The sequence below is a fragment of the Pelodiscus sinensis genome, chromosome 10 (assembly GCF_052426305.1).
Source record: "Pelodiscus sinensis isolate ZL-2025 chromosome 10, ASM5242630v1, whole genome shotgun sequence".
NCBI lineage: Eukaryota > Metazoa > Chordata > Testudines > Trionychidae > Pelodiscus > Pelodiscus sinensis.
Genome location: NC_143061.1, coordinates 17,170,460 through 17,183,545, shown reverse-complemented (window position 1 = coordinate 17,183,545; position 13,086 = coordinate 17,170,460). Strand labels below are relative to the sequence as shown.

The following is a 13,086-nucleotide window of genomic DNA, read 5'->3' as shown; positions in this document are numbered from 1 at the left end:
GGGGCACCTGGATTCTTTTACAAACAGGAAAACCTGCCTGCTGCTGATAACACAAATGGAGGGGGATGGGTGCTCATTGTTGATTGTTTTTCACATTTAGGCAAAGGGAGTACATTTCTCCCAGCTGCCAGTTGGAAGGAAATGTCCAGCAGTGTCACTCTAGTAAACACCGAGCTGCTCTTCTCTCCCCCATCGCAAACCCTGTTAGGCAGGATTACAGCTGGACCACGTGAATTTAGATCAGGCCAACTAGCTGTCAGCTCTGATGTCAATCTTTGCCCATTCTTCACTGTTAAAAATGGCTTAATCTTGTAAGCAGAATAACACTTAGCACTGACATGCAGCTTCCCAACTCTCACCTGTGCCAAAGGTGGAACCAGTGTAGGCTCCTCAGCTCTGGCTGGATTGGGACGGGGCTTCTGGCTGGATATTTGGGGCTGGAACTTTTTTGTTCTGAGTTTGTACAGCACACAAGCACTATGGGCTCCGTGGCTGGGGCTCTTTAGGCCCTACCACAATACAAATAATCGTATTCTCCATGAGGGATGGTTGACTGGGGCATTCTAGTCCTGCTTTGGCTCTCTAGGGCCCAGATTTGCTAATCTTCTGGACCTGCTATATGCAGTGTCGGCCTGAGCCATTCATGTGCCCCGGGAGTGCGGTGCCACCCCCAGGAGTATGACGCATGCGCAGCCCTGCCCCAGGGCACCCAGCGCATGTGTGGTGCCGCCCCAGGCAAGTGGCGCATGTGTGGCGCTGCCCCCGCCTGGCCTGGCAGCCCCGCGCAGCGTCCCCTACAATGGGGCGCCCTGGGAGGTAGCCCGGTCAGCCCGTAGCTTGGGCCGGCTCTGTATGGCCCATTCTTTTTTTCCTGGGCATTTGGAGAGGGTGGGTTGGTGGACGTGGGGCTGTTGTTACGATTGTGATGATAGTGGGGGGTGATTGTGGGAAAAGAGATGTACATGGGTGAGTGGTGGGAGAGAAGCTGATTGTAGAGATGATCATTTTACTGTCGACATCGACTGTCTGAATGTTTGTAGAAAAGGCTGGGAATGGGAAAAGCCTCACTAAATGCATACCTACATTAATGTGAATGCTAACTTTTAAGTGGTAGCGTTAGGAGAAAGTATTGTCCGATGGTTAACAAGACAGACTGCAATCTAGGCTTCTAGTCTCTAGCCTTCCACTGGTTCATCCAAACCTCTGCACTGCTGGAGCTGCAATGTGATGGGCTGCACAGAGTGTCAGACTGCAAGTCAAGACCTGATGTTCCATTCCTGGCTGTGCCACTGCCCTGCAGGGTGACTGTGGCCAAAGCACTTCACTCCTCCCGGACTCAGTGTCTCTGCTGGCAACGTGAGGATAATGACACGAGGGCCCCCTCCGGGAGAGGAGGGGGGAATTAATTTGAGTTTGTGAAGTGCTTTGTGATCACAGGGGAAGATGCTGTAGAGGGGAGAAGCATTGTGGTAAACCCTAATTGACAACTCAGAGGCTACGTCTAGACTGGCATGATTTTCCGCAAATGCTTTTAACTGAAAAGTTTTCCATTAAAAGCATTTGCGGAAAAGAGCGTCTAGATTGGCACGGACGCTTTTCCGCAAAAAAGCCCTGATTGCCATTTTCGCGATCGGGGCTTTTTTGCGCAAAACAAATCTGAGCTGTTTACACTGGCCCTTTTGCGCAAAAGCTTTGTGCAAAAGGACTTTTGCCCGAATGGGAGCAGCATAGTATTTCCGCAGGAAGCACTGATTTCTTACAGTAGGAAGCCAGTGTTCTTGCGGAAATTCAAGCGGCCAGTGTAGACAGCTGCCAAGTTTTTCCGCAAAAGCAGTTGCTATTGCAGAAAAACTTGCCAATCTAGACACAGCCAGACTGGCTAGAGTGACAGCATGGCCCAGTTGTTCTAATGAGTAAAATTCCTTTTTTGGGGGGAATTTAGATTGTCCAGGTCAGACCTCCCTGGTCCAGTGCCCTTGCGACCTGAGTGGTCCCGAAACACGGAGTTTGCCAAACCAGGGGAGGTCAAGGCTCCTTCCCCAGGTATAGGCTCTGATCCCGGCTGGGGCTGTGCTCCCTGCTGCCTGCCCCCCTGCCTCCAGTCCCACACTGTGCCAGCTCTGGACAGGGGCTGGCCCTGTTGCCTCCAGCTCTGTCTGGAGCTGCACCCCACATGGCACTGGCCCAGGCTGCTGGCCCCCCAACACCAGCACTGTCGGGGACTGCTGTCCTGGCTGCCTCTAGCCCTGAGTGGGGCTGCGCTTTCTGCTGCTAGCCCTGGCTGGTGCTGCACCCGCACCATGCCAGCTCTGACTGAGGCTGTGCTCCGCCAGGCCAACTGGACTGGGCTGCACTTCTGAACCTGGCCAGCTGGGGCTCTCTGGTCCAGCAATATCTGTGGTCTGGCAGGCCCACGGATGCTGCCGGGCCAGAGAGTCCTGGATTTTAGAGGTTCAACCTGTATTCAAAAATCTCGGCCACATAAGGGGAAAGCAGGGACAAAGGGGAAAAAAAGCAGAAGAAAAGGAAGGGTAGGCCAGGAAGTTGGGCAGAGGGGAAAAAGGACTGTGACATCTAGGATTCCATCTGCCAGAGAAGTTATTTTTTACAGCTCCTTTAAAACAGACTCACTAAAAAAAAAAAAAAAATAGCCAAGACTTACCCACAAAGCACCAGACAGCAAATCGGATCCACGTGATTGAGGAGAGCTTCAGCATGAGATAAATATTCACCAACATGGCAAACGCAGGGACGAAAGGGAGACAAGGTGCCATATATGGCAGCTTTTTGGGGTTTTCAGGCTGTTGCAAGATCACAAATACCAGTGCAATGATGAGCAGGACCATCAACACCACCAGGAGAACAGCCCACCAGCTCTTGTCAGAGATATAGTCTGCCCCGAAAATAATGAAAGAGCAGAAGATGAACATGAGGACAAAAAGCAGGAGCACACAGGTGGTGACAGTGTGGCCAGTGGCTGCAGTTGGGCGATCCATTTTCCCCGGAAGTCCCAGGTGAATCCTCATTGTGTAATAACGTGGCCCTATTAACTTCTTCAGCTTGATGAGGTAAATGTTTTCAGACTCATCTGCTTCAATTCCTGAGGTCATGTCAACTGTGCCATAGTTGGGGTGGTTGATGTTGTAGGTAGGTTTATCTGATTTCCCAATGAGCATCTCGTTATCACCCAATGACGGCAGATTTTTTGCACCACACGTGTTGGTGAGCGGGCCAGTAAACTCCTCCCCTTCACTCACTGGAGAGCAAACCTCCTTCTCACAGTCAGCTAAAATCCCTTCCTTCTTTTTGGTGTGTTCCTCGGAGAGGAATTTGACAAAGCCATCAATGTCACTTTCTGGCTGGTATCGGAGAAGCAAGACACAAACAGAGACCAAAGTGTAGGCCAGGAGTGTGCCAATGGACATCATTTCTATCAGATCCCTTAGGCTGACCAGCAAGGAGAGAAGTGCTGCTAGAAATCCTGAGACAATACAAGCCACCACTGGAGTCTCCGTGTAAGAACTCACATGGGACAAAAATCTGGAGTGTGAAACAGAATGTTAAAATCACACACAGCAGAGACTCCCTGTGACAGTAACACTTACATAGATGCAAAACCACAATACTGGGACTTGCACCTAGACTAAGCCCTAGTATAACTGCTTCTCTGGGTAAAACTCCAGGCCCTGACCCTCCCAAAGAAATGATTATAATGACAAGGGAGCCTCCTCTGAATTTTGGGTAGCATGTAACTCCAGGCATCTCTGTATGATTTGAAGTTCGCATCAGATCATTTACAGTGAAATGCCTAAAGGGCCTACATTCCAATATTTAAGATCATGACCACAGTCTCTGTTAAGAATCTTTCACATATGCCCAAACTCCACGGGCCTGGTCTGAGGCATGAGGCCTAGTTAACAATGGACAATACATGGCTAAAGAAAGGTTGAGATAAGCAAGAAACAGACATGTTTATTTAACCAGCAATAACAAGTGTAGACAGCACAACCCCAGGTTGGGAGCAGTAACTGGAGACTTATCATGAGTTACGGGCGCATAACTCACAGAGAGGGGCCTCGGAAGGGACTCCGTGGTTCAGGACAAGATAACAAGTAATACTCTCTGTATGCCAACCAGAGATCAGGGAGAGGGCTAGCATGTCAGCATAAGTTATGGCATCTATCCCTCACAGATGCCAACCCAAGCTCAAGAGGACGCATTGATAAACTATACACAATTGCCATTGCTGTGTACTGCTTACTGTTCTTTTTGCTTTGAGACCCTCTAGGAATGTACCTGTGGGCCAACCTGTCTGGGAAGTGCCACCGTCATTTCTATGGACCTGAAATCAGGATTTAACTTACACCTTACAAGAGGAAAAGTTTGAGGGATAACACCCGTGTAATAGCAAACATGTTAACCTGAGCTATGGGCAGAGCAATGATGTAACCTTTCAGATTATTGGCTTATTGTGCTAATTCTGTCTTGCTGCTAGAACCTATCCAGGGACTCGGGAACTCCCATCCCATCGCTTCTCTCTGCCCTTTGGCCCCCTCTATAATCTATTGTAAACAATTGTTTAGCAGTGTCTCACTGAGCCTAACAGCAAAGTGACACTCCACCAGTGTTGTGCGTAATAAACCCTCGTGTCTGAATCTACACGGTGTCAAACTTCTGTTCCTTCAATGCCCATTGACTTCCATGAGAGGAGATTTGAGCCCAGGATGGGTATTTTTAAACTTGCTTAGGACTTCATTCTCCCTCTCTCTGACCGTGCTCCCATCAGTTCACTAGAGGTGCACATGAAACAGAGGAGAGACTTGGAGTTATGCCATCTATGGCTGTCCTTTCTATTGAGCTTGCTAGCATGAATAGTTTCATTGATCATAACTGGGACTCTCATGATAAAAAACACTAAGCTTGGAAACATTTATAGAATTGGGCATTTTACAAACACATGTATGACCTACCTTATATTCATATATGTTTAACTTGTGGAGACCTACACCTATCTGTTGGCCTGTGGTATTTACATAGCATCACAATGTACAAGCCTTGGATCTCCCCGAATTTTAGTCAAAAAGCCTTATCTAAAGTCAGTGGAAGATCTCCCATTGACTTCACTGGGTTTTGGATTGCGTCCTAACCAATGTTCCCTCTAGTCTTTTCCATTTATGTGCAGAATACATTTTTATCTGCACTGAGGCATGTGCAAATGTGCACCACCAATAGAAACACAAACCTAGCTGTGGGTGCTTTACTAATCAGCTGGGTGGCATTTGAATCTCCCCTGAGTGGCCTTACAAGCGTACAATGTGCAGGGAACAGTGTTCCTAACTCATTGTAAATTCAAAGTGCAAATTCAAAGCTCTGCAGTGCAAGTATTTTATAGTAAAGGTGCTGTGTCAAATGGAATATATTTAATTCTCAGACACAGTAGAAGTATTACTCCTTTTCTTTTATAAAACAAGCAAACACAAAGTTTGCTACAGGTTTTACAATCTAGATGTGAGTTTATTTTAGGGAAAATACATAGATGTAATTTCTGTACAATTCTGGCTGTTTCTTTTATTCTCTTTTCTATGAAAAAAAACTCAGATTGCATTTCTCAGTGGGGGAAAGGTATCTGTAATAAGGTTGGTATAATTTAAGTCACTGTGCTGAGTAATGGGCCAGGAACATTTCAGGCAATTTTTAACATGCCTTTTTGGAAAAAAGCAAAAGTCTTACATCAAAGTGTGGTTTTGGCCTTAATACATTTACTTGGAGAGTAGTTAGTTAGTTTTTTTAGTAGATGGGTTATTGTCCATTTAGTCTTCTGTGTGTGAGCAGGACCCGGTCATTTTGACCATGCAAGGCACAGGGATGTGCTACTCTTATTTAGACTATTCACTTCACCCTCATTCCTGCAGACACACATTTCCGATGTAAACTCTAACATCAGCTAATGCACTTGTAGATCCCACCTGATTTCCCAGATTATATGCTCTGATTTGTGCTCACATTTCCAGTTCTGATTTTTAAGCTGATTTCGCATTGTCCCAGTGTTCCATCCAGTGGCAGGAGATGGCTCTCAGCGCATGTGGAAGAGTGGATTGAGAGTACCCCCACGCGATTCCCTTCCCCTGTTAGAACTTCGGAGAAGGATTCCTAGCAGACCTGTGCTGCTGGGAAGCTTTCTCAAGGTATCACTGCTTCTCAGCTGTTGCAGCTTTCTGGCTATTTGCTCACATACATGCTAAAAGAGAAATGCAACCTTGCAAATGAGAGGTTCCCATAGGAAAGATGAAATGACTGGCAGGTCATTTTTAACATAAACTCACATCACAAAGTGCTAAGGGGATAAAAAGAAATGACAGCAAAAGCGTGACTCACCTGAAGAGCAGCCCATCACCAGCCATGGCATAAATGACCCTAGGCATTGGGAAAAGGGAGCCTAGCAAGCTCACTGTCAATCCTGCTACAGATCCAATGGCGACAACGAATTTAGCGGCATAGAATCCCCGGGCTACAAACATTTCCATCAAAGGGGACTCGGTATCAATGGCAGAGTAGGGCACCATGAGAGTTAAGATAACACTCACCTATCAAGACAAAAGAAGACACCAGGGTAGCAGTACCGAGGATTGTACATTACCACAGCAAATATTTCTGCCAAGAATCCACAGTGGACGAGGTCAATTTCTCATGATGAAGGTCAGAAATATTTCAAATGTGGTTTCAGAAATGATTGCGCTTCTTATGTTTATTATACAACCTACTTAAATCATTATGTGCAAAGGACAAAATATATTCTTACTGCAGAGCAATTATCCGAATGCAGAGTAACTGAAGGGACTTGGCTGGTAATTGCCATGATGAAAGAAAGAGGCTAACCTGGTGGCCTTTGGATAGGTTTTGGCTAAACAGTCAGAACAACATTTCCCCCTCTCTGACTCATTCAATCTTGTTCCATTACCCTGAATACAGATGCTCCTTTATTTGAATGCCGAGAAACAGAACAATGCTTCTGCCATTTCTATGCTTGCCACCCACACCTGTTACTGCCTGTGATCTATGATCTGTGCTGCCTTGGGCAGCAGCCTAAATTTGTAGTGGGAATGGCTCCTCTTCCAAAGATATAGCTTGGGGAATGTGTCTTGTTGCTCTGTTTTGTTTTGCTTTGCTGGAGTCTTCCACACTGACCTCCCCTTTGTGTCAGATGATGTAGATTATGCGGGGGGGGGGGGGGGGGGGGCGGGGAAAGACGGTCTGTCACATGTTCCATGTAACCTGCACAGGAAATGGGATCCCCATCAGAATGAAACTATCTGCTTGAAAACAACAGGCTGGGAGATCAAAGGGCACTGATGTAGTCAAACACATCCACGGCTGATGTAGGCGTGCACATCTACCAGAGCAGGAAACACTTAGTATATGATCTCACTGGCACATTATCTCACTAAAGGAAGCAGCACAGAAGCCATTGTGGAGATATGTTTTATGTAGTGGGTACTTACAGATACGTATGCTGTCAGGCACGTGATCAATGAAGCTGTGATCGCGTAGGGAATGGAGGTGTTGGGACTCTTAGCTTCTTCTCCTGTGGTGGCGATTATGTCAAAGCCGATAAAGGCATAAAAACAAGTAGCTGCACCTTTGAGCACCTGCACGGATAATTGACTTAATCAACTGTATGAAGGAAAACTGGTAGGACGAGCGATGGCTCCTTGTGCTTTCCCTCCCCCTGCTCCCATCAAGGGCTGGAGGATCTGCTTTAATTTTACAGGGGGGTGAAGACAGAAGATGCACCAGAGCTGTGGAGGCCTCCAGTAGCAGCTAGGGAGTAGTTCCATTACCCACCCAGTGGCCTATAGGGGAGGCTTTCACTTAATACTTCCTCCTACCAAATTTCCCAATGCCGAGCTGAATTATTCCTCCTGGGGAGTGGATTTTGGCTTTTGCAGGAAACTGAATTCAGTGTCTATTGAACCAAATTCAACTCCCCCCTCCCATAATGAGTGTGGAAGTCAATAAGCCCATGTAAAGCAAGGCACATGTGGCTCAGAGTGAATCTAAGTTTTCAGACATGGAGGCTTAAGATAGGGAGCCTAGTTTTAGTTCATCTGAACTTTTGGACACTAATGACTGATCTGAGTGCCCAAACTGAGCACTCTGATTTGGGGTCTGCACCCAGGAGAACCAAGAACCTAATGATTTAATCTAGTGCTTCTACTTCAACATGGATCTTGAACGTCATGCCACATAACAAAATATCTAGAAATAAAAGAGCCTTTAATGACATTAAAACAAAAAAGTTAAACCAGGAGATCCACTGGATTTGAGAGAATGCAGCCCTTGGAAGGGGAGGGAGCCCTGTGTCATTTGCAGGCTAGTGGAGTTTGGATTATCACCAAACAAAGGGAATTTGCAACTTGCGAATGCTTGACACAGATCAGTAGTTATGCAGCCCCTGAATCCGTTGACAGATCCTGATAGTGATAGATGAGATAATTAACCAGTTTTACATAGTCACTTGCTTTCATGCGATTAAGAGTCCAAATCTGATTAAATTGATAGGGCTGTGTAACATTCTCATACATTACATATTAGCAAACTTTTTAATGTGACGGCAAAATGTGCTATTAGATAGACCAGAATAGATGTAAATCAGATGTGTTATCTCACTAAAAAACATGTTTTGGCTGTAAACTGCTGATGGGCTAGCAGCACCCACTGGGAATCCTTGGATAAAGAATTAATTGTACTGTTTAAATATTTTGTGTTTTTTTCTTTGATAACTGTCTTTGATAACATTGTATATTTAATCTTGAAACAAACACTGAAACATGTGCAATGGCTGAGAATTACATAAATGGCAGGTGGCAAATCAAACTGAAAGCAGCTCTTAATTTAAATACAGAAGTAGAAATAATTGCTGTGGCTTTCTGTAAGGTATTCTATGCAAGACAGACCATTAAGGTAGTGTTGGTATCTGAGGCCTAGTCTACCACAGGCCATAGATCTAAGTTATGCACCTTCAACTATGTGAATAAAGCAGCTGAAGTTGACGTACTTAGATCTACTTACCACAGTGCCTTCACTGCAGAGAGTCAAGGGCAGACCCTCTCCCATTGACTCCACCTATGTTTCTTGTTCCAGTGAAGTACTGGAATCGATGGGATAGTGCTTGGCAGTTGATTTATTGTGTCTATACTAGACACGATAAATCGACCCCCATTGGATTGATTGCTGCCCATTGATCCTGAGGGTAATGTAGTCATGCCCTCAGTTAGACACAAGAAGTGGGTTGGTTTGCAATGTATATGTATTACACATAGAGGCTACATCTAGACTGGCATGATTTTCCAGAAATGCTTTTAACGGAAAAGTTTTCCGTTAAAAGCATTTTTGGAAAAGAATGTCTAGATTGGCACGGATGCTTTTCCGCAAAAGCACTTTTTGCGGAAAAGCGTCCATGCCAATCTAGACACGCTTTTGCGCAAAAAAGCCCCGATCGCCATTTTCGCAATCGGGGCTTTTTTGTGGAAAACAAATCTCAGCTGTCTACACTGGCCCTCTTGCGCAAAAGTTTTGCGCAAAAGGGACTTTTACCCGAACGGGAGTGGCATAGTATTTCCGCAAAAAGCACTGATTTCTTACAGTTGGAAGTCAGTGCTTTTGCGGAAATTCAAGCGGCCAGTGTAGACAGCTGGCAAGTTTTTCCGGAAAAGCGGCTGATTTTCCGGAAAAAATGGCCAGTCTAGACACAGCCACTAGTGTGTTATACATTAATTTATATAATCTATTTAGCATTTAAGCCTAATTTAAATCCTATTTTAAAGAACTTAATTGATGCAGAGGCCTTATGTGGCCCTCTGTACAAGAGTGAATTTCATGCTAAACACAGCCACTGCATGATTATTTTTACAAAAGTTGAACTTTGGGACCAATTCTAGGCTGATCTAAAATCCATTTAAATTAATGGGAAGGCTCCCTTTGACTTCAATGGGCTTAGATTAAACCCCTTTATCCCTTTAAATTTTGTACTTTTGCCCTGAGTCTTTCATAGGTTTGAATACAAGAGAAATGGCTGTTTTTTCTATTTCTCTTTTGTTTATTGTTCCTAATATGTGGTGTAAAAAGGCCAAGCAGCTTCAAAAGATAAATGCAATATATGCTCTCAAGGAGGCTTCTTTCTTCCCTTTAGGTTTTATCTAGCAAAAAATATTGATTTATTTAAGAGAAGAGGAAGCAAAAACATCAGACAGCCCAGGATCTGCTCTTATAACCAAGAATCTTGGTTTACTTTACTTTCCTGCTTATTTTTCTGAACAAAACCTTATGGGGTTGAGCAGTGTAACTCTAAGATATTATCTTGGGCTTAGTCCAGACAAGATATTTTCAGTCTCTGCTCATCCTTGGATAAAAACCAGTTCAAGCAGGCTGAAAAAGCCAAATCTGTCCAAATTCTCAGTAAGCTTTGAGCTAACATCCGTAGAATAAGCACTGGCAGGTGGCATTATGAAGTGAACAAAACAAACAGTTTAGAACATTTTTACTGAAGACCAACCAAAACAAATAACAGTCTGTTTCCCCTCTTTATAGAAACTGTGCTAGCCTCGCCCTGAGCTCCTTTTCTATCCATGGCTACTGTATGATGTTATAACATTATAACAATATAGTATTTCAAATGGTTGGCTCTGGAGCTTAGAACTATGGGTATGTCTACACTAGCCCCCTAGTCTGAACTAGGGAGGCTAATGAGGGTGACCGAAATTGCAAATGACGTGTGGGATTTAAATATCCTGCACTTCATTAGCATGTTCCCGGGCGCTTGCCATTTTGAAAATTGACAAGCCCGGAAGAACTGCCTGCGTCTACACATGGCAGAGAAGGGCGATTCCGAAATAAACTCCTTACTTGGAATTAAGGTTTAAAACACATGAGGTTAATTCAAAGTAAGGGGTTTATTTCAGAACAGCCCTTCTCTGCCGTGTGTAGACACGGGCAGTTCCTCCGGGCTTGTCAATTTCCAAAATGGCAACCGCCCGGGAACATGCTAATGAAGCACGGGATATTTAAATCCCGCTCTTCATTTGCAATTTCGGTCGCCCGCATTAGCCACTGTAGTTCGAACTGGGGGCTAGTGTAGACATACCCTAAGAAAAAGTTCTAAGATTGGTCTGATGGAGTGAAGGAAGACTGGATCACAAGTCACTTTTTCAAAGATGGGCAAATGTTGTTTGGGGTTTGGTTATGTAGCTGCAAAAAGGGTTGGGATCTAGATCCCAGAGTAGCCCAGCTCACCACATTGAGCAGGGAGCAGTGTTTCAGTAAAACACCGTGGCTGTGTCTAGACTGGCCAGTTTTTCCGGAAAATCAACCGCTTTTCCAGAAAAACTTGCCAGCTGTCTACACTGGCCACTTGAATTTCCGCAAAAGCACTGACTTCCTACTATAAGAAATCAGTGCTTTTTGCGGAAATACTATGCTGCTCCCATTCGGGCAAAAGTCCCTTTTGCGCAAACTTTTGCGCAAAAGGGCCAGTGTAGACAGCTGAGATTTGTTTTCCGCAAAAAAGCCCTGATTGTGAAAATGGCGATTGGGGCTTTTTTGTGCAAAAGCGTGTCTAGATTGGCACGGACGCTTTTCCGCAAAAAGTGCTTTTGCGGAAAAGTGTCCGTGCCAATCTAGACGCTCTGTTCCGAAAATGCTTTTAACGGAAAACTTTTCTGTTAAAAGTATTTCCGGAAAATCATGCCAGTCTAGACATAGCCCTTGGGTGTAAAAGGGTCAAAAGCACTTAAGTCACTCAGGAGACTGGTTTCCATTAAAACTCAATGTGATTTAGGTTCCTAAATCATGTAGGCACGTTGGAAAATGATTCTGTTCAGCTCATTTCTATCAGTCTAGTTGTTTCAGGTGGGTTAGGGTTTGGTCTCTGGATGAGAGCTGGGACCTGGATTCTGTATGATTTGGACTCCCAGGGTTTGAGGGGGTTTGGAAGAATGGTCCCAGTTTTGGCTCATTTTTAATTCTTTTTGAAAGTCCCTCTGTTATTGCTCTGTAATTCTGTCTCTGGGCGGTCAGTATACAGCAGCCCTTTGGAGAGCTCAGATAGCTCCCTCTCCACTGCCATCCTGGTTTCCCCTCTTTCTCAGATATAATCAGAGTACAATACCTCAACTGCTCTTGTTTACCTGTGCTCCACCTCCGCAGACAGTGGATAACCCGTTTATGGCTATGTCTATACTGCTGCCTTTTGTCGGCAGAGACAATGCAAATGAAGCGCTCATTAGCATTTCTCACGCTCTCGTTTGCATAGTCTCTGCCGAACCTTTTTGCAGAAGAGGTTTTTGCGCAAAAACAAGCAGTGTAGACAGGGCTGTTTTGCGCAAAAAAAACCCTTTTGCGCAAGGTCCTGTATTCCTCCTTTTTTGAGGCATAAGGGATCTTGCCAAAAGGGATTTTTGTGCAAAATGGCCCCATCTACACTGCTTGTTTTTGTGCAAAAACCTCTTCTGCAAAAAGGATCGGAAGAGACTATGCAAATCAGAGTGTGAGAAATGCTAATGAGAGCGTCATTTGCATTGCCTCTGCCGACAAATTCCTGCAGTGTGGACGTAGCACCTTTCAGGCCTCTCCACATGGCCCATAAGTCAGGAGAGGAAACCAAGGTGCTTTCTAAGGGCTTGTCTCCACTACATGGCAGATTGACACTGTCGTGATCGATCCACCAGCAGTTGATTTATTATGTCCCATGATAAATGGACCTCTGAGTGATCACCTGTTTACTACTGTGCTTCTCCAGGAGGAGAAGAGTAGAGAGAGTAACTGGAGAGCAGCCCCTATAAACCTTATCCTTTGTAAGACACCATGGTAAGTATGTCAACTTCAGCTGTGCTCTTTGCATACCTGAAGTTGTGTATCTTAGATCAAGAGGGGAGGGGAGGGGAAGGGAGGCCTCACGTAGACTAGGCCTAGAATGAAGCAGGGGAGGGGAAGGTGACTAAAGATTTCAGTTGTTCTATAACTTGAAGGTAATATGGGCCAGTGACTAGGGCCCTGGACTAGATGTCAGTTCACATAGATTCTATTCCAAGT

The 13,086-nt window shown here is 45.1% G+C and overlaps 1 protein-coding gene across 2 annotated transcripts in view; it reads right to left on the bottom strand.

Annotated features, from left to right (window-relative positions):
* SLC7A14 (solute carrier family 7 member 14) overlaps positions 1-13,086 on the bottom strand; it is a 95,874-nt gene that overhangs the window by 17,264 nt on the left and 65,524 nt on the right. For both annotated transcript variants that reach the window (XM_075937935.2, XM_089780764.1), the window contains 3 exons: positions 7,500-7,646; positions 6,376-6,584; positions 2,663-3,540 (listed from right to left, as the gene is read on the bottom strand). In XM_075937935.2, coding sequence (XP_075794050.1) covers positions 2,663-3,540; positions 6,376-6,584; positions 7,500-7,646 — 1,234 coding nt within the window. The remainder of the gene's footprint in view (positions 1-2,662; positions 3,541-6,375; positions 6,585-7,499; positions 7,647-13,086) is intronic.